We start from the raw sequence: 27,656 nt of genomic DNA, 5'->3' as shown, positions 1-27,656 counted from the left end.
CAATGTTCTACTGTTAAAAGGCGGGCATAGCTGTTGCCTGTAAGGATAACATACGAGCACCTTGTATGGCCCCTTGGTCTCTGTCAGCCAGTATACAACCCCGAAGGTCGTAATAGTGTGCCCTATGTAGTTTTCCCTGTGAGATTTAGAAAGGAGAGGTGTTTTTATTTATTTATTTATTTATTTATTTATTTATTTATTTATTTATTTATTTATCTATACTTATTTATTTATTTATCTTTTACATTGATATAGCTGCTACAGGCTTGGGCTAACTGTAGCTCCTGAAACGTATTTTCTGGTAAACACAAAATAACAAAACACAAAAAGAAATTTGGCAAAAATTCTGCGGACCAAACGCAAGACCACCAAGACTTCCATTAACGTTTAATAGACAACGCGTTCACATATATCTATATGCAGTGCCAAATGTTCCTTGAAAGCTGAGACTAAAATCTTCTGAAATCATACTCGGTATTTTCAGCCAGTCAAAGATCGTTTACGACTCAAAAACCGGAATTTGCCCTTTCCTCTTAATATATTAGCACAACACGGGTGGTCAAGATATCAAATTTCACTCAATAAAACATCGAGCCATCTTAGCCAGTTATTTACTTGGATTGATTCTATAACCATCTATAGAATAAGAAACTGTCCTTGACAGAATGACGACATACCATTGTTATGCCAATCATGAAACAAGCAAAGATATAAGTAATCCAACAAACTGCGGATAATCGTCATTACTACCAAACTGTTTGAGCAAACTGATACAAAATATTGCAAACTCATGTGTTAACAAGATATATGAACAATGATATAATCACCCCAACCTGATGCAAAGCACAAAAATATATCTCCACTTGACCTACAATGTCACTTCAAAAATTCGGAATTCGAAAGGATTTAAACGGGGAGAAATAGCTGTCGTAATACTTTTTGACACCCAACAAGCACATGACACAACTTGGAGCCATGCCCTTGTAAAAGAACTGTACAACACAAGTATTTAAGATCGCCTACCTTTATTCATTAATGGTTCCAAGGACCGCACCTATCAAGTGTGAATAATTAACATTTTGAAATAAAAAAAAAAATTGAAAAATGGTATCCCACAGGATTCGCTGAGTAGCGCACTGCATGAAACAAGAAAAAAAAATAGATCGTAAAGATGACTGCAATATTGTAGTCATCAGCTTGGTACAGGTTGGCTGAAAGCTTCTTTCCATGAACCATTCAGGTTACATGACATTTGGGATCATATTGATGCAACTGGGCCGACCTTTTTACAGTGGTCCCGCTGTGCTGGGTATCCAGATGTCTCTGTTTTCGGTGGCACTAGTTCCACGTGGTTGGGTCCCAGTCAGAATCACTGTTGCCGGAATTTATGGTAAAGGTCGGTTTTTTTTATATGTTAGTGAGGAGCAAAATTACCTCCTGCGCTACAGTGAGGGATACCTAGAGCAAGAGGATGAATACCATCTCAAGGAAGCAAGGAACGGCTACCAAAATAATTTCTTCTTTTTGCATATGGTGATTATTTAGTGACTTTTCATCTGTGACCTCTGTCTTGGATTGGTAATGGATTTCAAAGAGATTTATCTGCTAAAAATGAATGAATTAATCAGATTTCCAGACACTGAAAATCCTATAAGTGTGAAGAGAAGTTACCATGCAGTATTTCATATTTTCACAGCGGAGGTTTGGGAAAATAACATTAGTGAGACGGATAACTCCACAATGAAGTGTTGTTTTTGTTGCACAGTAAACCACACCCGTACGTACAACATAGGTGATCGGCCTTGAGGGCTTCACTGTCTGTCTGCCGACCTCGGACACTGTTGTTATAGTTGTAGTTGGTTCAAACTGGTCCTTTTAGGAGACAGCGAATGTCAGTCAATTGCTAAGAGTTAAGACGACTCTAGAACAGACAACTCGTTAGCGTTTTCGGCGCAGAAAATCCATACAAATAACCGAGCAACGAACAACAAAAACATAGAGGGCAAACCACAAATCGTCTCCACTTACGAAAAGCTTTCATTTTCAGTCTAGCTTCAAAATAAACTTGTGGCATCCGTCATCCCGAGCGTTGCCCGTGGCATGGGTCTAATGGCACGAACGTGGCTTCGTTCTTTGTTGTTTATTTCTTTAGTTGCCAGGTGGCCGATCCAGCCGCCCTGCACACCTACGAGGCATTACATATTTTTAATAACTGTCAATTTCATTATGATTCTTTATTAAAGAGAATTGTAGAATTGCATGAAATTTGTTCATTATTTTTGCAAAGTAATTTATGTCTGTACAAATTTCTATATGATTAATACCGGAGTTTCATTCTACTTTATTGTTTATTGAAATAGGTAATTTGTCTTCTGATCAAAATCACACTGCTCTTAGTTTTATACATACATACATACATACATACACACACACACACACATATATAATAAAGTTAGTTGAATTATGTGCATCTAATAACGTATTTTCATTCGGGGAATCATTCTACAAGCAAAAATTCGGGTGTAGTATGGGTAGTCCATTAAGTCCTGTTTTAGCCAATCTGTACATGGAATACTTTGAAACTACAGTAATAAATGCAATAAAACCCAAAAACATGCTGTGGATGAGACATGTGGATGGTATCCTAACATTTTGGGATAATAGGTGGGGCAATTTTAATGAATTCCTCTCGAAATTAAACGCATCAAATTTAAAGTTGAATGGGAAACAGACAACAAAATTCCTTTTCTTGATGTTTTAATAATCAGAGACACGACAGAATACAAATTTACCATATACAGAAAACCAACGTTCTCACTTTCATACATTCACTACTTTAGCTATCACGACATCACTATCAAGGTAGGTGTAGCTAGCAACCTGTTCTTAAGAGCCTTACAAATTTGTTTCCCAGAATTCCTGGAAAAAGAATTTGAACTAATTCGCAAGCAACTTTCGTCTTTAAAGTATCCTGACCATATAATTGAGAAAGCAATTCACAAAGCAAACGTAATTTTCTACCGACCCCCTAAAGACAAGACCAGAGATACACCCAACAATAAAATAAAAATTCTTCACCTGGACGCGATTAAGAGAGTAACCCACACCCTCGCAAAATCTAACCCTTTTGCATTTACTTACCCAAACACCTTAGCCAAATCCCTGATTAACGTCCAACAAAAGACATCTCCCAAGGACACTGGGGTATACGAAATCCCATGCCAGGTCTGTGACCAATCTTACATCGGATTTACAGGTAAATCACTTCCTCAGAGATTAATACAACACAAACGGTCAGTTAGGTATGGACAACAGAACTCGGCTATTTTCAACCATATAAATGAACGTAACCATAGAATAAACTGGAATTTGTCACGTGTAATTTATAGCAGCAAGCAACTGCCGGTACAAGAGTCAAATGATGGAATCGGCCTTAATAAAAGAGACAGGTAATGAACATCTCAAAAGAAGCATGGATTTCAGATACGATCGACAAGGCTTTCATTCAACCAACACTTAAGAAGATTAAAGGAAGATTATCAGCGGGGGTGACCTAAATTGGCTTGCCTGTGGATGGACCTCTTGGTATAAACACCACCTTTTCTGTAAATTTTCTCATTCATCTACCTGAAGAGGGGGACAGCAGTCTCTAAAATATAGTACTTTTCTCTCTATATTTTGGTGTTTTTATGGGCTCCTTTTATTATGATGGAATTCTGTTGTTACAGAACATTTTTACCATATATATATATATATATATATATATATATATATATATATATATATATGTGTGTGTGTGTGTGTGTGTGTGTGTGTGTAAACTTAACAAAAACCAAGAGCAGTATGACTTTATCAAAAAATAAAAGTACCTATTGCAATAACAATTAGATAGATGAACCGCCCTAAAGTATTATTCATTATATATAAGAAGTTTGTGCAGGCACATATAAATCGCGTTGCAAAAATGATTAATGAAATTGATTAAATTCTCTTTAATGACAAACGATAAAGGCATTTATGTGATTATTAAAACGAATCTCCCATTAATCTATAATTCTCCTTGTAATCCAACACTCATGAAAATAAATATAAATTCAGCGTTAATCCTTCAAGCTTTTAAGGGAAAGCTAATAAAAGAAGCATAGCAAACGTAAGCATGATAGTATAAGCCTAGTGATTATGTCATAGTAGGTATGAACACACACACACACACACACACACACACACACACTATATATATATATATATATATATATATATATATATATATATTATATATATATATATATATACATATATAGTGTGTGTGTGTGTGTGTTACTAGAAGGACCTCATTGAAACTGAATGGTATCAAGCGAGATATTTATTCAAAAAAGTTACAAGCTTCCCTGGACTAACAGTCGTCATATCTCCGCTTGATGCTATCCAGTTTCATTGAGGTCCTGTTAGTAAAGTATATATATATATATATATATATTATATATGATATATATATATAATATATATATATGTGTGTGTGTGTGTGTGTATGGTATGTCTCAGAAAATGCCCAACAATTTCGCCCTCCAATGGATCTCTTCTTGGAGCGTTTATTCCTTAACAAAGGCTCCAAGAAGAGGTCCATTGGAGGACGAAATTGTTGAGCATTTTCTGAAACATACCATTTTCACTTTCCTATCTGGAATACAAACTGAATTACCATATCTTCGTGCCTAAGAAGATTACCAGTACTATATATATATTATATTATATATAATATATATATATATATATATATATATATATATATATATAGATATATATATATATATATATATATATATATATATATATATATATATAGATATATATATATATATATATATATATATATATATATATATATATATATATATATATATATATATATATATATATATACGTATATACCATCAAGCCATTTAATTTTTCCTGACAGGGAGTGGTTGGTTTCCAAGAAAAGGAAAGTCTGTTCGCTGCCACATTCATTCTCATGTAAGCTGAACTGTGGATGACGGCCTTATGCAAGAAAATTTCTGCTACAGCAACCAGTTGATACACACGTATTCTTTCCACCTGATCAAAACATCGAAAGTGACTTATCCATCATTTCATCTGAGTTACCTTGTTTACCACTCCCAAGGATATTCACATTTTCCACGCTTTCAGATCTTATTATGCAACAAACATTACTCAAAGCACATCCTCCGTATACCTTCCACATTCTATCTTTCATTTGAATTCAATATCAACACTTCACTATTAATCTTATCACACTATTCTAACATACTTATGACCAACACAGAGTCATCATACTTGCGGCTTATGTTCTCAAAATTTCATCCTTGTTGCTGACCAGAAGGCTCATTTCATTGCTCTTCTTCTCATCCAGCGTCGTCAGGTGAGCTCCAAATGTGAGAGACGGATGATGGCAGAGAACAGTACTCAACCTTCACCTAGCAAACAAAAGTTTTTTTCTATTATATTCAACATTAGGTGTTATCTAGTGCTCAGTCATTCTACTATTATTGTATTAGTCATAAAAAAAATCTTCTGGGTTCGCTTTCTTTTATGGTAGATTGCAGAAAATAAGCAAATGAATTGGCTGCAAGAAAAATAATTAGGATTCATTTCCCGTCTTCAGAGGGTTTTCCCTGAGGTCATTTAGAGGTCTTTCGGCTCCGACTCTAAGCACCCAATTGGCCCGGTCCAAGGAGATTAGAGAAATAATATTAACAATGGTTAATTAATAGACGGATAAAAGAGAGAGTTATTTATAAATGGACTTCTCTTTGAATCTTTCGCCGGTACATCCTATGGCTCCAGATACTATAGTTGATTCACATCATCCGTGCATCTGATGTCTAAGCCAGTCCCTTACGACGCTCCTGATTGGCTGCTGATAAGCCAACCACAGGGCTGGAAAATCTCAGTCTCTCGAGAGAGTTCACATAGGCCGGATGTACGTATGTTCCTGCATATGTGAACTCTCTCGAGAGACTGAGAGTTTCCAGCCCTGCGATTGGCTTATCGGCAGCCAATCAGGAGCGTCGTAAGGGACTGGCCTATAGGCAAGATGCACGGCTGATGTGAATCTACTATAGTTTCAAGATCTTAAGAAGCCTTCACAGACGGAATGTGGCTGACTCGAAATCCACAGTAAATAAAGGAGCTCAGGGAAAAGAACAACAGAAGAGGACAACGACGAATCTACTGATTCAAAGGGTTTCTGTGCGAAATAAGCTGAAGACCTGAAGAGCAGATATGAGATGTGCATAGATGGAAATCCTAGAGTGCAGGCATCTCCAAGGCTACATATCAGTAAGAAAGGAATACGCAAGAAAAGGCATTCAAGATATCAGAAGATTTTAAGTTGGTACAAAAAGAAAACAAATGGAAGAGAGAGAGAGAGAGAGAGATGAATTGGAAAGAAGCTGAGTCGTTTTGGAGAAAGAAAAGAAAAAGACGAAGGAATATTTAGAAGACAAGAAATATAATGAAAATAGGATCTTCTAGAAGCAAAAATTATCGAGAAAATGAAATTTCAGATTCAGGATGGAAAATATAAAAAAAGATAAATATAGGAGGAACACTTAACATATGCAAAAGAAGAGATTGTGAGACGAAAATGGGGATTATTATAACCAACCTTGAGAAATTGTAGGATTGAAGTCAGGAGGGGAATCCTTCCGTAAAATATTTGCCAAATCAATTTCGAAATGAGCAGTTCAGGATAGAACCGGCTGGGGTAGGCTCATAAAAAAGAGGGACATAGACTACGGATTAAGCCGAGAGGGGGAAAATGGTAAGGATGGAGTTTGAAATAAAAATAAAATAAGTGGAAAGAGACAAAAAAAAAAAAAATTACAAACCTTCCTCTGCAAAGAAAATTCAGAACATAATAAAACTGAGTGAACCCATTATCTAGTTTGTCAGTGGAAAGGAAAATAATTTAAGGCCAAAATAAGGTTAGACAAAAGCAGTTCTGTCAAGTGAAAAAAAAAAAATTACAGCCAGAAGCAATTTGTTTGGTGTTCCCTTTGCTAGGTAAGTAGCCTTTCGTTACACCCATATGCAATCTTTTTGGTGATCCCTTTGCCAGGTAAGTAGACTTCTGGTTAAAACCAGAAGTAATCTGTTTGGTGTTTCCTGAGCCAGGTAAGGAGGCTTCTGGTTATAACCAAAAGCAATCTTTTTTTTTTTTTTGGTGTTCCCTGTGTCAGGCAATTAAACAGTCTTTGATTACACCCAGAATCTTTTTGGTTTTCCCTTTTCCAGGTAAGTTGGCTTCTGTTTATAACCATAGGAAATCTTTCTGGTGTTCCCTTTCCCAGGTCAGTAGACTTCTGGTTATAACTGCGGCTCTAGTTGTGAACCCCCGTCGATTCTTGCATGATTCGTTATGCTTTGAGAAATGGTGAATGTGATAAGTTATCTGCAAATGTAGATGTGCCCAATACCATATTATGTCGATTTTCGTTGTTGATAAAATGTTGTCGCAGCATCGACCTTTCTCTTTCAGATACTGTACGTTGAAATATTATAGCCAAACCTTACACAGGCTGTGTGTCTTTCATTTCACACGGCAGTAGGTAAGCTCACTCTTGAGATAATACCAGAGAAAACTTGTCCTCTGGTTGGGTTTGATTCAAAACACTTACATGAAGGTTGAATGAAATGAACGAAGTCATCGGAAATAAATGACAGAACTGACAAAGAGTGGCATTTCAGAGCTTATTTACATTTACCATGACCAAGCGTGCAGTGATAGAATAAGCTTCCGAGAAAGTTCTTGGTCACGAATGTGCTTTGCTATTTCATGTAGATTTCAGGACCTTAGGAGCTTCAATAACTAGGTTTCATACAAAATTCACAAGTAGCTGGTATTATTTCATTGTTTTTCATTTATTTTTCTTATCACAACTTACCCACGCTCATGTTAGGAATACTTAGTATCTCTAGTTTTGATAATGAAACTATCTTAAAACCCTTTCCATTAATAATAAGAATTTTGTGCCAGAGATTCTTGTCTTTTAGATATCACATGATGTTTTCATCATCTGTTGTCATATTCACAAGAGTTTGTTGTTCTCTTTTCGTTAACAGTAATCGTGATCTCATCTCTTGCTAATGAATTTTGATCTTAACACTTTGTATGTTTCATTTCATAAGAATTGACCGTCTTGTTCCGGTTATAGTCACTCAACTGGAACGTCTGGAGTCGCTGATATCATGCATTATGTTTTATTTGGTTATGGGTTCTGCTACCTTGAAGACTAACTTGTTCTTCATTTTTTGTTGTCGTTGTTGCTTCTCTCATCTCAGTAGATTCAGACACATCTTACCAATGTCATCCATTGCATTCGAGACCCCACGAACAACCTAGGTTAAACATTAAATACTGCTGTGTTCTTAGCTTTCAAATTTGTAACCACACTAGGACACGAATGAATTTGCTGCCACCTCCTTGACTCTACCTACGGTGTTTTTAGCAAAACGAGAGCAGAACGTTGGACTATGCTGTTATAAGAAAAATAAAGCCGCAAAACTCATAAAAAATCTTAAATCAATACAGTTACTACCTATGAACCCATTTTACAAATTTCACCTCGAAACTTCCAGAGTGAATTAGTGAAGTGTCAAACAAAGTCAAATGACTTTTTGTTTTACTCTTCATCATGCTTTATATCATACACAGTAGTTTTTCTGCTCATACTGTGTACAGTGTATTTCTTGAGAAAATCTTTTTTGTGGTTCTTCATACCAAGGTTTCATATTATTTTTTACGCCTGTGTTATCTATCTCTATCAAGCATTTTCTCTCTACTTTTTATGCTTATTTACTTGTGAGTTTGTATGTGCGTCGTTTTTGTTTCATTTGACACAAGATCCATTTTACCATATTACAATTACCACCCAGAAGTTGGATCCCTTTTTCTAACAGTTTTTTTCTACATTGATTTGCAATTGACATCTTCCTTACCAGTCTATAAATAATCATATTTGCTCTTATGCAAGTGTCACAAGCTATCCCACGATGCCTGAGCAATCGACATCCGCTCACGGCCAGAATCTCGCTATAGATTTAGAAGCTTTTGTCTAGTTTTTTTGTTATTTAGCAATATGTTTGTTTAAATTTGCATATTTTTATATTACAGCGAAGTGATGTCATTATCTGGTATTGCAACAAATGAAAATATCGAATTTAAGTCTGGCGGCAATGTTAAGAAGTGCATTCAGTATGTTTGCTTCATTATCAGAGTTCTTCAGCCGCTCAGCTGATCATTAAAGCCCCGCCCACAGGAAGGCTTAGCTACTTTTAATTATACTGTCATTTTATACAGAACAAAGTCTGACGAATTTAAGCTTCAAGTGGTTAAAAGCTCAATTCCATTATGTACTCATTCTTAAGTTTTAACGTAGACATTTATAGGTCCATTTTTCTTGTTTCCTTCTCGCCAGCAGAACACCGAAAGAAAATTGCTTCTTTGTTTACATGTGTTCTTGACGTTTTCTATGGATTAAAATATGATCAATATATAGCCAGTCTCTGTAGTATGATATGTAATAGGAATATCACCAAACACATCTAAATAGCCTGATCCATACGCTGATGATGTATATTTCTTGACCTTCCTAACACATCCAATAGTATAGATTGGAGAAATGCAAATTATCTGATATCTGAAATCAAGGTTATGTTCCAGTAATGCATTTTGATTCGTAAACATTATAAAAATTTGTAATAGTTGGCTATCATATACATTTATTTATCAAATTTAATTATATTTTATAGATATAAATACATTTTCCTATGATAAAGTTAATGTTAGGAGCCTAAAAACTGTATTCGAAATCATATGTTTCGCGTTCGGGCTCGCCTAACATTGTCACGTGACCTGAAGACGGCATCTGATTGGTGAATTGCGCTTCCGCCTCTAACAATAATCTTTGTATGCTCGGAGTGCTCACGTAGGAGTGAATAGAAGGCAAAGAGTCGTTCATTTTGAGAGGAAAATTTGTAAATAAACCATGATTCCCTGAAAATAGTTATAAATTAGCTGTCATATTATCATTAAATACAAAAAATATTTCTTTTTAATTAATTCTAAATATTCTTGAGGGATTATTAAGGCTCAGGAGTTTTTAGTACTTTATCTATGCGCTTTGATAGGCATGTTCACAAAATGTGAGCTATCGTCATAAATTTGTTATTTTTAATCATTATTTATAAATTTGATCAGATACATGACATTTCAAAATATATTAAGTTCTTATAATTACAAAAAGCGATAATATTTACTTTTATTTTTATTTTTCATTATAAAAACGCACCTTTTCCGACTGAAACGTACCGCGAGGATCAGATGTTGGAACGCAGCATAATATAGGCCCAACAAAATGGCTGGATCAGTGGCTCAGTGTGAGGAGTGAGGTGCCATGGTCTTTGTCTTTGTGCTTGCGAATTTGGACCTAATTTAGAGCTTAAAATGTCAAATCCCACATTCAGAACACGTATATCACAACTGAGAAAACGAAAACTAACCAAAAAGAAAATAGTGAGACGAGGGAATCCTATAAATCGACGAAATAATGGTGAGCAGCGCCTCTTGTGATGGCCAATTGTTTTCATTGCTATCGAATTTGTGTTGAGCAATCGTTCAGATGTTTTTCGTTATTTCATTTAATTTAGATATGCTGTAGGCGGCTCAACTCTTACTACATACATGGTTTCAGCTACGGATGATTTGATTGGGAGTCTAAGGGCTCTGCTACAGGTCAAGATAAATATAAACATTAAAAAAATGGAAGTGTGTTTACAGTGACTCGTACGACGATGCATCAGAAGAAATTCCTGGAATTCGTTGTAGTGTATTATGGAGTTTCACCCTCTGCTATTTACCTGTATGTTAAAGCACCTGACTCATTTATTTGGTGAATCGTTTCAGTCTAATGTTTTCAGGGACGACGTGCCGTACACGTTATTACTAGCTAGGTAGAATGCTAGCTATAGGTAGGTACTAGCCTAGGCTACAAAGTATCGTGGGTACTTGATGCAAGGTTTGGCTGCAGTGGTCAGTACCTTGTCCAGCTTGTGGTGGGGTGATGTATTAGGTAGGCAAGGGGGCTTATGTTGTGCCTAGAGTCTCAAAGAACCCACTACAAAGCTGTTAAGCACAAACAGTTATCAAGCTAATTGACCTACTACTAGGGTAAAACACCGCATGGCCTTCAGCAGGCCAACGACTATCAATGCATGCCACTTTCTGAAAAAGTACATTATATAACGCGTCCTAACACCGGAGATGGGCATCAGTCGCGACTTCTTGTTGGTGAGAAACAGAGCTAAAGACCTCTACTCTCCTTTCGAAGTAAGTATTTTCTCCAAAGTTAGAAATTAAGGCTAAATTTTAAGATTTAAACAGAGGGTAGTGAAAAGGGTGTACACAGCATTCCAAATCTCACCAAAACGCGTTCAACATTTTTACTTACACCTCAAAATATTTAGAAGATTGATGCCATCTCGATGTTTACGGAGTCGCTTGTGTCAATAAACTTCCCATTTCCTGTGATAAATCCGCACACCACTTTCACCCACAGACGCTGGTGCACTTTCATCACAACAATCTGAACATGGAAACTTACCAGCTTGTTTGTTAGTAAACAACTGTTTTGATAGAAGAAGACAACGAAGCGTGCATTTCGATAATTTTTTAAACAAATAGTAAAACATCAATATTTTAAATATTTATGATGATTAATTTGAAAATATTCGTTATTGAAAAAGTAACACGATTCTGACTCAAATTTAAGTAATTATTTTTTGGATTAGAACGTTCGTTTAAGTCCTGTATTATGACGTCACGACATCTTGACTTTCGTACCTATTGTAAATAATTGCTTTACTCAACTTTCTTGCAGAAGAGTTTACCAGTTATTCATGCAGATTATCAGCTATTCATGTAATTGTTATAATCGTAATGCGCATATATATCTTTATTATATATTTACTTTTTGGATATATGAAGATGTTTTACTGCCGGATTATCGCCATAGTGTGATGCAATCGTCTTCGGTCCCTGGGCCTCTGTTCTCGCACCATAAGAAATTATGGGGCCGAATTTGCAATGACCAGAAAGTCGTTAAAAGAGGAAAGTTAGCATTGAGGGGCATATGTTTTGATTGAGAAAAATACAAATTTATTCAATAGCTAGCTTGTAAAAAATACTTTATTACAAAAAACTTGATTGACAACTAAGCAGCATAGCATACCTACTATGGGTTTCAGAGACAGTGCAAGCACGTTTTTGGGCAATACCTATTTCTGTATTGAACACTCGTATCAGAACGAGATTTTACTATACATAGTGCATTACACCCAGTGCCGTAATTTATAAGGGTATCATGAATCACAAATCGTAAAGAATAACGACACTTGTCCTTGTACCAAGAGTCAAAAACTCCATTATGCAGAAATGGATACGAACACGCGTAAAAAGCTCCACTTACCCTCTCCCCCCTCCACTGCCACCCCTGTCCTTCTTCCTTCGCCTTCCTTTCTCTCTCTCTCTCTCTCTCTCTCTCTCTCTCTCTCTCTCTCTCTCTCTCTCTCTCTCTCTCTCTCTCTCTCTCTCTCTCTCTCTCTCTGTTGCCATTTGGTATGTGTTGACCCTCCAAACTGGGTATAATACTACACACAAAACGTTGAAATTGGTGAAATTAGACTATGTATTGGAAGTATATATATATAAGTATTAAAGCAATTTTATCATTATTGCATTAGTATGACAACTAGAATTCATGGAAACAGTTTATAACAATGAATCGGCATATGTGTGAAGCCTTCACTAATGTGGCAACGATGATTTTGCCATTCTTAGCATGCAAACATTATAGGTTACATTTATTTCTGGCATACAGTTATTAAAGAAATTCAAAATACTAATATAGACTTAAATCAATGAAAAGTGCTAGCAAAAACAAAAAAGCAAAAAAAAATATATATATATATAATCCACTTATCTGTAGTCGTTCCTCTATGGTTTTCGGCAGCCAGATGTACGAAAAGGTTAGAAACATTGGATTGTATATACTTTAGAAATATCTGTAATTTTTCGGGGTAATTTGGTTGCAAAAAATGGATAATATACATGAATTAAATTAAAATTTTTAAATAAAGTAAAGTTGAACTAAATAATGAGTAAGTAAACAATTTAGGGAATAAAACTGCAGTTTCGTCGTCTGCTGTTCGTAACTGTGTTTGTGGCGCGCACGCTTAGGAACCAGGAACAGCAACTTGTTTAAAGTGCAATGTGGAGTGAATTGAGACCAAAATGTGTATAATAACAATCAAATAAGCACTGTGGAGTTTGTGATGGCCGTAAGGGTAAGGATAAAAACCACCGATTACAAGGTCAAAATGAATTCAGTTCAAACCCATGACCCTGGGAATAAAAAGTTTCATACTTTCAGTAATATAGGCAACAAAATGTTTTATTGTGCTGATTACAATTGCAATCTTGAGTAAGATCAATAAACGTTACATATATATGCTAACATTGTTCAAATGAGTGCTGGGAAGGCTGGGAAAGATGGTTGTCGTCACTGATCAGAACCTGTACATCCACATGGTAGCCGCCATATTGTATTTCAAAACTGCCTTGAAAACATATTTTACTAAGAGCATTACATGCATATTTTAGTTCGTATGGGGCTTTCATATATCACATTATGTTGACAAAACTTCAATCTTTTGAATGGTATGCTTAGAGTTATAATTGTATTCTTGTTTCACCATTTAAATATTGAGTGAATAAGACCTGTCCACCGTGAAAAGGGTTGGTAGTCGCTGGTGTTTCCCCCTACGCATCAATATTTTAGAAGATTGACGCCATCTCTATGTTTACGGAGTTGCTTGTGTCTTCAAACTTCCCATTTCCTGTGATAAATCCGCACACCACTTGTACCCACAGACGCTGGGGCACTTTCATCACAACAATCGGAACACGGTCCCTTACCAGGACGTTTTTAAGTAAACAACTGTTTTCGTAGATGAAGACGACGAAGCGTGCACTTAGATAATTTTTTAAATAAATAGTAAAACATCAATATTTTACATATTTATAATGATTAATTTGAAAATATTCGTTATTGAAAAAGTAACTCGATTCTGACTCAAATTTAAGTAATTATTTTTCGGAATTAGAATGTTCTTTTAAGTCCTGTGTTATGATGTCACGCCATCTTGACTTTCGTACCTAATGTAAATAATTGATATACTCAACTTTCTTGCAGAAGAGTTTACCAGTTATTCATGCAGATTGTTATCAGCTATTCATGTAATTGTTATAATCGTATTGCGCATATATATCTTGATTTATTATTTACTTTTTGGATAAATGAAGATGTTTTACTGCCGGATTATCGCCTTAGTGTGACGCAATCGTTTTCGGTCCCTGGGCCTCTGTCTGTTTTCGCACCATAAGAAATCATGGGGCCGAATTTGCAATGACCAGAAAGTCGTTAAAAGAGGAAAGTTAGCATTGAGGGGCATATGTTTTGATTGAGAAAAATACAAATTTATTCAATAGCTAGCTTGTAAGAAATACTTGATTACAAAAAACTTGATTGACAACTAAGCAGCATACGTACTATGGGTTTCAGAGATAGTGCAAGCAAGTTTTTTGGCAATATTTCTGTAACGAACACTCGTATCAGAACGAGATTTTGCTATATGCATTACACCCAGTACCGTAATTTATAAGGGTATCGTGAATCACTAATCGTAAAGAATAACGACACTTGTCCTTGTACCAAGAGACAAAAACTCCATTATTCAGAAATGGATACGAACATGCGTAAAAAGCTCCACCTACCCTCTCCCCCCACCTCCACCGCCACCCCTGTCCTTCCTTCCTTCACCTTCCTTTCTCTCTCTCTTTCTGTTGCCAATTGGTGTGTTCACCCTCCAAATATGGTATAAGACTTGCACAAAACGTTGAAATTGGTGAAATTAGGCTATGTATTGGAAGTATATATACATAAATATTAAAGCAATTTTATCATTATTGCATTACTATGACAACTAGAATTCATGGAAACAGTTTATGATAATGCATCGGCGTATGTGTGAAGCTCCACTAATGTGGCAACGATGATTTTGCCATTCTTAGCATGCAAACATTAAAGGTTACATTTATTTCTGGCATACAGTTATTAAAGAAAATCAAAATACTAATATAGACTTTAATCAATGAAAAGTGCTGGCAAAAAGAAAAAAAAACGTAATCCACTTATCCGCAGTCTGATCCTCTATGGTTTTCGGCAGCCAGATGTATGAAAAGGTTAGAAACATTGGATTGTATCTACTTTAGAAATATCTGTAATTTTTCATGGTAATTTGGTTGCAAAAAAGGGATAATAGACATGAATTAAAATTTTTAAATAACAAAGTAAAGTTGAACTAAGTAACGAGTAAAGTAAAAAATTTAGGGAATAAAACTTTGCAGTGTCGTCGTCTGCTGTTCGTAACTGTGTTTGTGGCGTGCGCTTATGAAACAGGAACAGCAACTTGTTTAAAGTGCAATGCAGAGTGAATTGAGACCAAAATGTGTATAATAACAATCAAATAAGCACTGTGGAGTTTCAGTTGTGATGGCAGTAAGGATAAAAACCACCGATTACAAGGTCAAAATGAATTCAGTTCAAACCATGACCCCGGGAATAACAAGTTTTTTCATACTTTCAGTATATAGGCAACAAATTGTTGTTTTATTGTGCTGATTACAACTGCAATCTTGAGTAAGATCAATAAGCGTTACATATATACGCTAACATTGTTCAAATGAGTGCTGCGAAAGATGGTTGTCGTCACTGATCAGAACCTGTACATCCACATGGTAGCCGCCATATTGGAATTCAAAACTGCCTTGAAAACATATTTTACGAAGAGCGTCACATGCTTATTTTAGTTCGTATGGGGCTTTCATATATCACATTATGTTGACGAAACTTCAATCTTTTGAATGGTATGCTTAGAGTTGTAATTGTATTCTTGTTTCACCAATTAAATATCGAGTGAATAAGACCCGTCCAGCGTGATGATTGTTGGTCGTCCGTAATGTTTTACCCTAGGTACTACTAGGTATGCGTAGGTAGTCCTTTGTAATTACTCAAGTAGAATAGATGACTAGCCTTACTGTGAATATGCCTACAGTACAGATAGCTTAGCTAAAGTGTAAACCTATGTCATTGTAGATGAGGGACACCTCCCGCCATCTGAGCAATAGGTAGGTAATGTTTTACCCTAGGTACTACTAGGTATGCGTAGTAGTCCTTTGTAATACTCAAGTAGAATAGATGACTAGCCTTACTGTGAATATGCCTACAGTACAGATAGCTTAGCTAAAGTGTAAACCTATGTCATTGTAGATGAGGGACACCTCCCGCCATCTTGAGCATAGGTAGGTAGCTAGGCTTATTGGCTTAGCCTAGTACCTAGCTGAGCATACAGTTTGGAAATACTGCATAGCTAGGGTTTAGGCTTGGATAGATTTCTTATGAGATTGTGACTGCAGAATGCTCTTTAGAAGACCTTCATTCTTGCTTTCACATTCACATAGGGTAAACAACCGCAGACGATCCATTGTCATCGTGCTGCCCAGGCCTTATTCACTCAATATTTAATTGGTGAAACAAGAATACAAGTACAACTTTAAGCATACCATTCAAAAGATTGAAGTTTTGTCAACATAATGTGATATATGAAAGCCCCAAATTAACCCCCAAAAATTACAGATATTTGTGAAGTATGAGCAGACGACGGCAAAAAGACTCATCATTGCCAATCTAGTGGAGCTTCACACACGCTGATGCATTTACAAACTGTGTCCATGAATTTTAGTTGTTATAGTAATGCAGTAATGATAAAATTGCTGTAATGTGTATATATCTACAAAAAGATATGCTAATTTCACTTATTTCCTTGTTTTGTGTAAGTCTTCTACCCAGTTTGGAGGGGTATTACCAATTGACAACACTGATAAACAATTGAAGAGTGCAAAACGCTGCAAAGAATGCTGTAGTCCCCCTGAATAAGTACAAATAAGTACTGGTTAGAGGTCGGGTTTACGATTGTTGTGATGAAAGTGCCCCAGCGTCTATGGGTACAAGTGGTGTGCAGATTTAGCACAGGAAATGGGAAGTTTGTTGACACAAGCGACTCCACAAACATCGAGATGGCGTCAATCTTCTAAACTTTTTTAATCGTAACTAAAAATTTTGAAAGCGTTTTGGGGTTGTGTGCACTGCGTTGGCCACACTTTTCATTACCCTCTGTTTAAATCTTAAAATATGGCCCTAATTTCTAACTTTGGAGAAAATACTTACTTCAAAAGGAGAGTAGAGGTCATGAGTTCCTGTTATCACTACCAACAACTCATGACTGATGACCATCTCCGGTGTCAGGACGTGTTGAAGTACTTTTTCAGAGGGTGGCCAAAACTGCGGTAGTCAGTGAATTGGCTGGTCCACTCGGTTGTTTACCCTATACTACACATAACTACCCTAGTAGGCTAGGCTATTTTCAGCTTATGAATCACATTGCATAGGTATTCTGTACAGCTTAAATTGACAACACCCTCATAGGTATGTTATTCAAGAAAAGAATGCTGCGGTAAGCCTGGTTGAGCCTAATACCAACCTACAGTCCAGTTTTATCAGTTCTACCATAACTAGGCTAGGCTTACACAGAATAGTGATAACTAAAGACTTATCAATGTATCGGTTTGTTGCCATTGCTGATTGACCAAATTCAAGACATTACCATTTGTACTATCCCCGGTCAGTGTATGTGATTACACTGTTCCTGCTTCCAAAGCTTTGTAGCATCTCAAGGTTACCTATATTTAGTATAATTTTGTCTAGTTTTCTCTCATACCTAAAGTTGATAGGTATACATTTAGCAAAGTATGTAGTAGTTTATGTTCTTTTGTTACATGTTACCATCCCAGTTATTAAGAATATCGTCATTTTTCCTTTTAACTTTTATTCTTTCTCATTGTCGTGTAGATGACTCGCTGCCCTAACCAGCTAACCCCTTTTATATACGGTCAACTCTGGCCCAGGGCAGGTCGCAATGTGGCTGTGAGAAGCTACTATTGGATCTCTGGCTGAAGTTAGATTACCTAGAAGATACTTCTCGTTATAAAGAAAAGCATTATTTTCATGAGTATCAAAGTAATAACATATCCCTGTTGGGCAAATGCATGAGCAAGGTATTGACATCTGTTGTTACTACCATCGTATCAACAGCTTTCATGCACTGTATGAACATTCCATGCATTATAAAGATATGTTGGTATCTTTTATTCTGTGATATTCAGAGATTATATGAGTAAACAGTATTATATGGCTACATGTAATCATTCATATATTGTAAGCAAATAGTAATCGTATTGTTGAAAAAGTAGGTAGTACTATATTTTACTTTTCATAAATGATTTTGATATTGGAGCTTGTTTGCTTTTTGATAACTCCATAATATGACGAATACAAAAAGCATGCTAAGAACTTTCACAAATTTACCAAGATATTTGCCATCGTTTGTTTCAGTGCTCATACCCTTGGGGTAGAGGCAAATTGTAAGAATGGTTCATGTGCGTGGACCTGGTCTAAAAAACTTTATCTTGAGATATTTTTTATTTTCTATTTTTATGCATGACACTTACCTGGCAGGTATATATATAGCTTATCCTCTTGACGCACTGGCAGAATTTCAAAACTCGCGGCAACCGCTAGTACACTGGTAGTTCAGGTGATGGCCACCCCGCTCCCGTGGCGCTGGTACTTGGAACTATTCCCGTTTTCCTCAGATTTTCTCTGCCAGCCGCAACCGGCAACATCGTTGTTGGTTCTCTGTTAGAATTTCCTGCTCGTTATCTGACTTTGGATATTGGTATCGTATTCACGAAGTTAGAGTGGCAATCGCATTTTGTTTGGACCTTGTTTAGTATGTCTGATTCAGGAAGTATGTTTAGAGTTTGTGTGAAAGAAGGGTGTAAGGTGAGACTGCCGAAATCATCGGTAGATCCACATACTATTTGTAAGAAGTGTCGGGAGTTTGTATGTACGTGGGACAATAGGTGCAATGAATGTCAGTGTCTGAATGAGAAAGAGTGGAAGGCTCTTATGAAAGTATGTGGAGAGATTAGAAAAAGATCGGGTTAGAAGATCTGTATCTAGGAGTGAAAGATCGGGATCTTCGAGTAAACCTTTGGATGAATCTTTGCATGTGTCTTCTCCAGCTCATTCACAATGTAATTAATGTAACGACCTTCCCCCCAGGTTTCTCCTGCTCCAGTTGCTGTATCTGAGGATACTACTGATCCACAAATAGTGAAAGTGTTCGCTGCCCTTGCGTCCATGGGAGACCAAATTAAACGATTAACAGACAAAGTGGAAGTGTTTGGTGACAGTGTTGTGGAGGGGCGCCTGATCGTCTCTCTCGTGCTCCTAGACCGAGACCTCTGTCAAGCTCCCAGACCTAAGGGAGAAGGCATGTCGACAGTCGAAGGGAGGCGAGAGGGGTTGACTTGCGATCAGTCGTCCCTTCAGGCAGTCCTGTTGATAAGTCCCAGGCTGCTGTCAGTACGCCATAGAAAAGGCGATACTGGGAAGTGCCGTTATTCTTCGGATAGTTCAGCCTCGGAAGGAGTAGGCGGTTCGCGGAAGTATCGCGTCCTCTCAAGAGGTCATACTTTCCGTCCTCTTCACAAGGAGGAAAGGGCTTTCGACCAAGAAGGGTGGAGTAGCCCTGAGATTTTTTCATCGGCGGATGAAGAGATGATCCCTATCAAAAGGAAGAGGATTTCACGTCAGTTGGAAGTTCGCTCGCCTCTTCGTGTTAGCCCGGTGCGTCCTCGATCTCCTCATCATCAGGAGTCTCGTAAGGAGGCGGGGAAACGAAGGAGGTGCTGCGGGACATGCAGCAGAGATTGGCAGTGATTGTTCAAATCATGGGAGAAGCCCGAACAACCTTCGGTTAGACGTAAGGACTAGTCTCTCTCCCGGTTAAGTCCTCCAAGAGGACGCAGGACGTACAACGCGATCCAGGACGCAGTGCGTCCCTTATTAAGAAGGACGAAGTACAGGACGCAGGACGCAAGAGGAGAAGTGATGGACATGGTGGACGCATACGTCAGGAGGACGCAGGACGCAGGCGGCAGCAAGTCAAAACATTGTCTCGACAAGGAAGAGAGGAGTTTTTTATAGGGAGATCAGTGCCGCATTCGCTTTCTAAACAGGAGCTGCATAAGGACTCTGAATTGGAGAGTCAGCAGGATCTTGGTTTTTCAAGATATTTCTTCGCAGGAGGAAGAATTTGCGGAGAGTGCGGAAGAGGACAAGACGGAAGCTCCTTCTTCGGACTACAGGAGGCTAACAGAGTGCCTCTTTCTTTGTTTGAAGGAGATTTTCAACCTTCAGGCCCGCCATCGCCTTTGTCGCAATTTTCGAAGACGAAGACAGCCAAGAAATCGTCGTTTTTGAAAAATGACTTTGTCCATTTCGGCCAAGAAAGCCCTCAACGCGTAAATGAGTGGTTGAAGGAGAAGAAAGAGTCGGGGAAGACTTCTTTTGTATTTCCTCCGGCCAAGTTGGCTTCGAAGTCTGGTTTTTGGTTTGGTATGCTACGGGGGTGGGAAAGTCTTGGCCTGGCAGTGCCTGCCTCCTCCCAGGGAGACTTTTCCAACATAGTGGATAGCTCCCGTAGACATGCTTTGCATTCAGCCAAAGTGTGGTGGACTTCGTCGGAGTTCGACCATTTACTCAAAGGTATCTTTAGGACCTTTGAGGTGTTTAATTTTCTTGACTGGTCGTTGGGGGCCCTGGCTCGAACTTCGGAGATGGAAGAGTCGTCAGTATCCGAGTTGTCGAGAAGTATTATGTCCTGTATGGATAAAGCTTGAGAGATGGAGCTAATGAATTGGCTTCAATTTTTACAGCAGGCGTCTTGAAGAAAAGACATCTCTTATGCTCGTTCGCTGCTAAAGGAGTGTCGAACGCGCAAAAAGAATCGAGTTGATGTTCTCTCCTCTGTCAGGACAGCTCTTCCCGCAAGAGATCATTAAGGACATATCTCTCTCCCTCACTCAGAAGGCGACTCAAGATCTTCTTACGTCATCGGTAAGGAAGTATTTACCTTCTAAGGTCATGAATAAGACTACGAAGGATACGAAGACAGCACAGCAGCCCCTTTCGGGGTAGGACTTTCGCCTCGACCAGCATTTAGAGGGAAAAGAGTTCCAACCAAAAGAGGGGCCAAAACTTCAACCAAACAATGAGTCAGAAGTCCTCCAGACTTGTGTGGGGGCCAGACTTTTAGACTTCTGGGAAGTCTGGCAAAGCAAAGGAGCGGATCCTTGGTCCCGTAAAGGTAGCGAAGGAAGGGTACAAGATTCCTTCCTTTCTCAAGAAACCACCTCTCGCTACAGCTCCGAGAGCCCTAGGGGCTCATTACATCGATTTAGAGAAGAGAGAGGCTCTTTGGCATCAGGTCGTCACCATGATAGAAAAGGGGGCAATAGAAACGGTTCTGGATCACGAATCCCCAGGGTTTTACAACCGTCTGTTTCTAGTACCGAAATCATCAGGAAGTTGGAGGCCGGTATCTGGACGTAAGCCAGCTCCTAAACTTGTTCGTAGAAAAGACAAGTTTACGATGGAGACGAACGATTCAGTACTGGCAGCGGTACGACCAGGGACTGGATGGTAACACTGGACCTTCAGGATGCGTACTGCCATATTCCCAATTCATGCCAAGGTCCAGGAAATATTTGAGATTCGTGATCCAGGGAAGGATTTATCAATTCAAAGCCCTGTGTTTCGGGCTGTGCACGGCGCCTCAAATTTTTACAAGAATGATGTCGAATGTGGCGAAGTGGCTTCATTTGGCAAGAGTCAGAGTCTCTCTCTACCTCGACGATTGGCTCATAAGAGCACATCAAAACAGCAATGTCTGGAGGACACGGACGTAACATTGGAATTAACTCAGCAACTGGGTCTGATGGTGAACCTGGAAAAGTCACGATTGATCCCCTCTCAGGAACTAGTTTTTTTTGGGGATTCTGATATCCTCAGTGGACTTTTCGGGCTTTCCGTCACCCGAAAGGGCAGACCATGTGTATACGGAAAGTGCAAGAATTCCTAATGAAAGACCAATGCTCAGCGAGAGAGTGGATGAGCCTGCTGGGGACACTCTCTTCGTTAGAGCGTTCATTTCACTAGGGAGACTTCACATGAGGCCCTTACAGTTCTTTCTGAACGAAGTCTGGCCAAGAACGATCGCAACCAGATTCCTTCCGGTTTCCAATTCCTCGAAGATAAAGGAGGAACTAAAGTGGTGGCTAGTTCCGGAGAGGTTTGTCAGAGGGTACGTCACTCCAGCAGAGGAACCCAGACCGGATATATTTTTCCGACGCGTCAGACGCAGGCTGGGGAGCGACGCTGGGCCCTCGGGAGGAGTCAGGCCTTTGGAGCGAAGAAGAAAAGGCATGGCACATAAACAGGAAGGAACTGATGGCGATCTTCTTGGCTATGAAAGCGTTCAGACGTGGATCAGCGGCAAAGTGGTGCAGATCAACGCGGACAATACCACAGCTCTGGCATATATACGGTAAACAAGGAGGAACCCACTCGTTGTCCCTTGCAACCTGGCGAAGGAGATTCTTCTTTGGTCGCCGAGAGAAAACGTCACCCTTGCTCACCAGGTTCATTCAGGGAGAGAAGAACGTCAGGGCGGATCTGTTGAGCAGGGACGGACAAGTGCTTTCCACGGAGTGGATGTTGCATCTTCAAGTATGCCAGAGACTGTGGAAGCTCTGGGGCACTCCAGTATGGATCTTTTCGCTACCGCAGCGACGAAGAGGTTACCGAACTATTGTTCTCCAATCCCGGACCCTCTTGCAGTCGCAGTCGATGCCTTCCTACTAGATTGGACGGGTCTAGATCGTACGCTTTTCCCCCGTTCAAGATTTTAGGAAAGGTAATGAAAAAATTCAAGGGAAAGTCGAGGAACAAGGCTGACCCTGATAGCCCCATACTGGCCGGCCCAAACTGGTTCACAGAGGTACTGGAATGGACAGTAGATTCTCCGAGAAGTCTACCCACGAGAGTAGATCTCTCAAACAACCCCACTTCGACAGGTTCCACAAGAACACCCCTCGCTCTGGGTCTGACTGCGTTCAGACTATCGAAAGACTTGTCAGAGCGAGGGGGTTTTCTAGAGAAGCAGCGAAGGCAGTTGCAAGAGCACGAAGGCCATCGACTATCAAAGTGTACCAGTCGAAGTGGGAGAACTTCCGTAAATGGGTGTAAGAATCGGAAGATTTCTTCATCCAGTACCTCTGTGACACAGATTGCAGATTTCCTGCTATACCTGAAGAAAGAACTAGGTTTTGGCTAATCAGACGATTAGAGGCTATAAGTGTATGTTGTCTGCAGTGTTTAGACACAGAGGTTTAAACCTGTCCAATGACGCAGATCTTAGAGATCTCCTCAGATCGTTTGATACAAAGAAGGATCGACGGTGCAGAACCCCTTCTTGGAATTTGGTATGTCGTTCTCAAATTCTTGGAGACGGATAAGTTCGAACCTATGGGCAGTGCGCCTTTGCGAGAGCTAACGAAGAAAACTATCTTCTTAGTAGCCTTAGCTACAGCTAAAAGGATTAGCGAGCTGCAAGCTATTGACAAGCAAATAGGATGGAAGCACAACAAAGCAGTTTGTTCTTTTCAACAGGAGTTCTTAGCAAAGAATGAGAATCCTTCGCATCCATGGCCAAGATCATTTGAGATTGAAGGACTGGCTGATCTGGTAGGTCAAGAACAAGAAAGGGTTCTTTGCCCAGTAAGAGCTTACGGTTTTACGTAGAAAGAACAAGAAGCATTAGGGGAACTTCATGTTCTCTGTGGTGCTCCGTTAAAGATCCTACTAGACCTATGTCTAAAAACGCAATGGCTTTCTTTGTAAGAGAAGTCATTAAAGATGCTCATTTGCTTTGTCAGGAGGAATGCTTCGGTATAATTAAAGTTAAAGCTCATGAGGTGAGAGCAGTAGCTACGTCCTTAGCATTCAGGAAAAATTTAGCCCTCAAGGACATTATAGATTTCAACGTATTGGAGGACAAACTCTGTGTTTGCCTCTCATTACCTTAGAGACGTGAAGACAACTTTTGATAATTGTCAAACGTTAGGCCCGTATGTATCCTCAGGTACAGTACTGGGCAAAGGAGTTTCCACCCATAACCTAATAACATGCTAGGTTTTTTATATTAATTAGGTTATAGTGTTTTTATGGTTGTCTGAGAAGGTTAAGACCAGCTCAGTCTGTTGGTTAGTGTTTATTATATGTGTGTGTGGTTCAGGTGACTAACTTTCCTAGCATGAATGCCCGTGGTAAATGAGGGCTAGGGTTCTCTGTCAACAAATTGGTCACGTCCAGTTGTCAGCCCCTTATTGTTAGCTTTCTCAACAACAGGGTCACGTCCTAGTTGAGAGCTACTAAGGTTTAGCAGGCTAAGAGGCAGGACTACAAAGTCAGCTACCTTAGCAGGTAAGGAACATAATACTAGTTCTAAAAATTTAGTTAATTTTGAATTATGACGATGTTGCTGTCTATGACCCACCTCCAAATGTGTCAATCAGCTATATATATACCTGCCAGGTAAGTGTCATGCATAAAAATGGTATTGTTATGATACAATAAAGTTTTATGCATACTTACCTGGCAGGTATATATAATTAAATTCCCACCCTCCTCCCCTCTGGAGGAACAGGGTTCAGAGCGGAAATCTGAGGAAACGGGAATAGTTCCAAGTATCCACCGCCGCCACGGGAGCGGGGTGGCCATCACCTGAACTACCAGTGTACTAGCGGTTCCCGCGAGAGTTTTGAAATTCTGCCAGTGCGTCAAAGAGGATAAGCTATATATAATACCTGCCAGGTAAAGTATGCATAAAACTTTATTGTATCATAACAATACCATTTTATTCTTTTTCTTTAGTGTAGAGGTTTAGTGTCTTGGAATTTTACTTGAAGATGAAGGGTTTGTGCCTCCCCCAGGGTTGCAGAAATCATTAGCTCACTATCATTGCCAGTTACTGGTATATAGTGTGGGAGCTTGGAAAAAATTTGCGGACATGCTTCATTGCCGTAAGGTAGATATTACCATGAAATTGGCAATTTTAACATTAGATATGGAATTAGGATATTTCCAATTGTTGTCACTCTGGTTAGGTCTCACAGTCAGCGCATGACATATCCTGTCATCATTCGCATGAATAACCAGCCTTTTCAGATTCCATGTTCATTTTATTACGTGATGTGGGCACTCTTATCTAAGGCAGGTTTTATCCACAAGTAAGTTTCGTTCTATTGGAGCTGTCATCGTCCTCATTACAATTTCTAGTATGTAATTCCTTTTTCATGATATCATCAATACTTGAGTTATTGCCAGTTACTGGTATATAGTGTGGGAGCTTGGAAAAAATTGCGGACATGCTTCATTGCCGTAAGGTAGATATTACCAATGAAATTGGCAATTTTAACATTAGATATGGAATTAGGATTTTTATGCAATGACACTTACTGGCAGGTTATATATATAGCTTATCCTCTTGACGCACTGGCAGAATTTCAAAACTCGCGGCAACCGCTAGTACACCTGGTAGTTCAGGTGATGGCCACCCCGTTCCCGTGGCGCTGGTACTTGGAAACTATTCCCGTTTTTCCTCAGATTTTCTCTGCCAGCCGAACCGGCAACATCGTTGTTGGTTCTCTGTTAGGAATTTCCTGCTCGTTGACTGACTTTTTGGATATTGGTATCGTATTCACGAAGTTAGAGTGGCAATCGCATTTGTTTGGATCTTGGATTAGTATGTTCTGATCAGGAAGTATGTTTAGAGTTTGTGTGAAAGAAGGTGTAAGGTGAGACTGCCGAAATCATCGGTAGATCCACATACTATTTGTAAGAAGTGTCGGGAGTTTGTATGTACGTGGGACAATAGGTGCAATGAATGTCAGGGTCTGAATGAGAAAGAGTGGAAGGCTCTTATGAAGTATGTTGAGAGATTAGAAAAAGATCGGGTTAGAAGATCTGTATCTAGGAGTGAGAGGATCGGGATCTTCGAGTAAGCCTTTGAATGAATCTTTGCATGTGTCCTCTCCACTCATTCACATGTAGACGTAGCACCTTCCCCTCAGGTTTCTCCTGCGCCAGTTGCTGTATCTGGAGGATACTACTGATCCACAAATCGTGAAAGTGTTCGCTTGCCCTTGCGTCCATGGGAGATCAAATTAAACGATTAACAGACAAAGTGGAAGTGTTTGGTGACAGTGTTGTGGAGGGGGCGCCTGATCGTCCCTCTCGTGCTCCTAGACCGAGACCTCTGTCAAGCTCCCAGACCCAAGGGAGAAGGCATGTCGACAGTCGAAGGGAGGCGAGAGGGGTTGACTCGCGATCAGTCGTCCCTTCAGGCAGTCCTGTTGTTACGTCCCAGGCTGCTGCAGTACGCCATAGGAAAGGCGATACTGGGAAGTGCCGTTATTCTTCGGATAGTTCGGCCTCGGGAAGGAGTAGGCGTTTCGCGGAGTATCGCGTCCTCTCAAGAGGTCATACTTTCCGTCCTCATCACAGGATGAAAGGGCTGTTGACCAAGAAGGGTGGAGTAGCCCTGAGATTTTTTTCATCGGAGGATGAAGAAAATTATCCCTATCAAAAGGAAGAGGATTTCTCGTCAGTTGGAAGTTTCTAGCGGTGCGGTGAGAGGTGTTTCTCCGCTTAGAGGAACTCCTCTGCGTAGATCGCAGGTTCGCTCGCCTCTCCGTGTTAGCCCGGTGCGTCCTCGATCTCCTCATCATCAGGAGTCTCGTAAGGAAGCGGAGACGAAGGAAGTTCTGCGGGACATGCAGGAGAGATTGGCAGTGATTGTTCAATCATGGGAGAAGCCCGAACAACCTTCGGTTAGACGTAAGGACTCGTCTCTCCCGGTTAAGTCCTCCAAGAGGACGCAGGACGTGCAACGCGAGCCAGGACGCAGTGCATCCTTTAAGAAGGACGAAGCAGTGCAGACGCGGGACGCAAGAGGAAGAATGATGGACGCATGGTGGACGCATACGTTCAGGAGGACGCAGGACGCAGGCGGCAACAAGTCATAACTTTTTCTCGACAAGGAAGAGAGGAGTTTGTTTTATAAGGAGACAGCGCCGCATTCGCTTTCTAAGCAGGCTCTGCTAAGGAGTCCGCTTTGGAGAGTCAGCAGGATCTTGGTTTTCAAGATATTTCTCTTCGCAGGAGGAAGAATTTGTGGAGAGTAACGGAAGAGACAAGAATGCGGAAAGCTCCTTCTTCGGACTACAAGAGACTAACAGAGTGCCTTCTTTCTTTGTTTGAAGGAGATTTTCAACCTTCAGGTCCTCCATCGCCCTTGTCGCAATTTTCGAAGACGAAGACAGCCAAGAAATCGTCTTTTTTGAAAATGACTTTGTCTATTTCGGCCAAGAAAGCCCTTCAACGTCGTAAATGATTGGTGGGTTGAGGAGAAGAGAGAGTACGGGGAAGACTTCTTTTTTGTTGCATTTCCTC

General features: G+C 39.5%; 1 protein-coding gene across 1 annotated transcript in view; it reads left to right on the top strand.

Annotated features, from left to right (window-relative positions):
- Positions 1-10,413: 10,413 nt before the first annotated feature.
- LOC135220946 (F-box only protein 11-like) overlaps positions 10,414-27,656 on the top strand; it is a 103,096-nt gene continuing 85,853 nt past the window's right edge. The window contains 1 exon segment of the mRNA XM_064258601.1: positions 10,414-10,613. Coding sequence (XP_064114671.1) covers positions 10,508-10,613 — 106 coding nt within the window. The 5' untranslated portion in view covers positions 10,414-10,507.

The sequence above is a fragment of the Macrobrachium nipponense genome, chromosome 2, assembly GCF_015104395.2.
Source record: "Macrobrachium nipponense isolate FS-2020 chromosome 2, ASM1510439v2, whole genome shotgun sequence".
Taxonomy (NCBI): domain Eukaryota; kingdom Metazoa; phylum Arthropoda; class Malacostraca; order Decapoda; family Palaemonidae; genus Macrobrachium; species Macrobrachium nipponense.
This window is presented reverse-complemented; position numbering and strand designations above follow the sequence as displayed.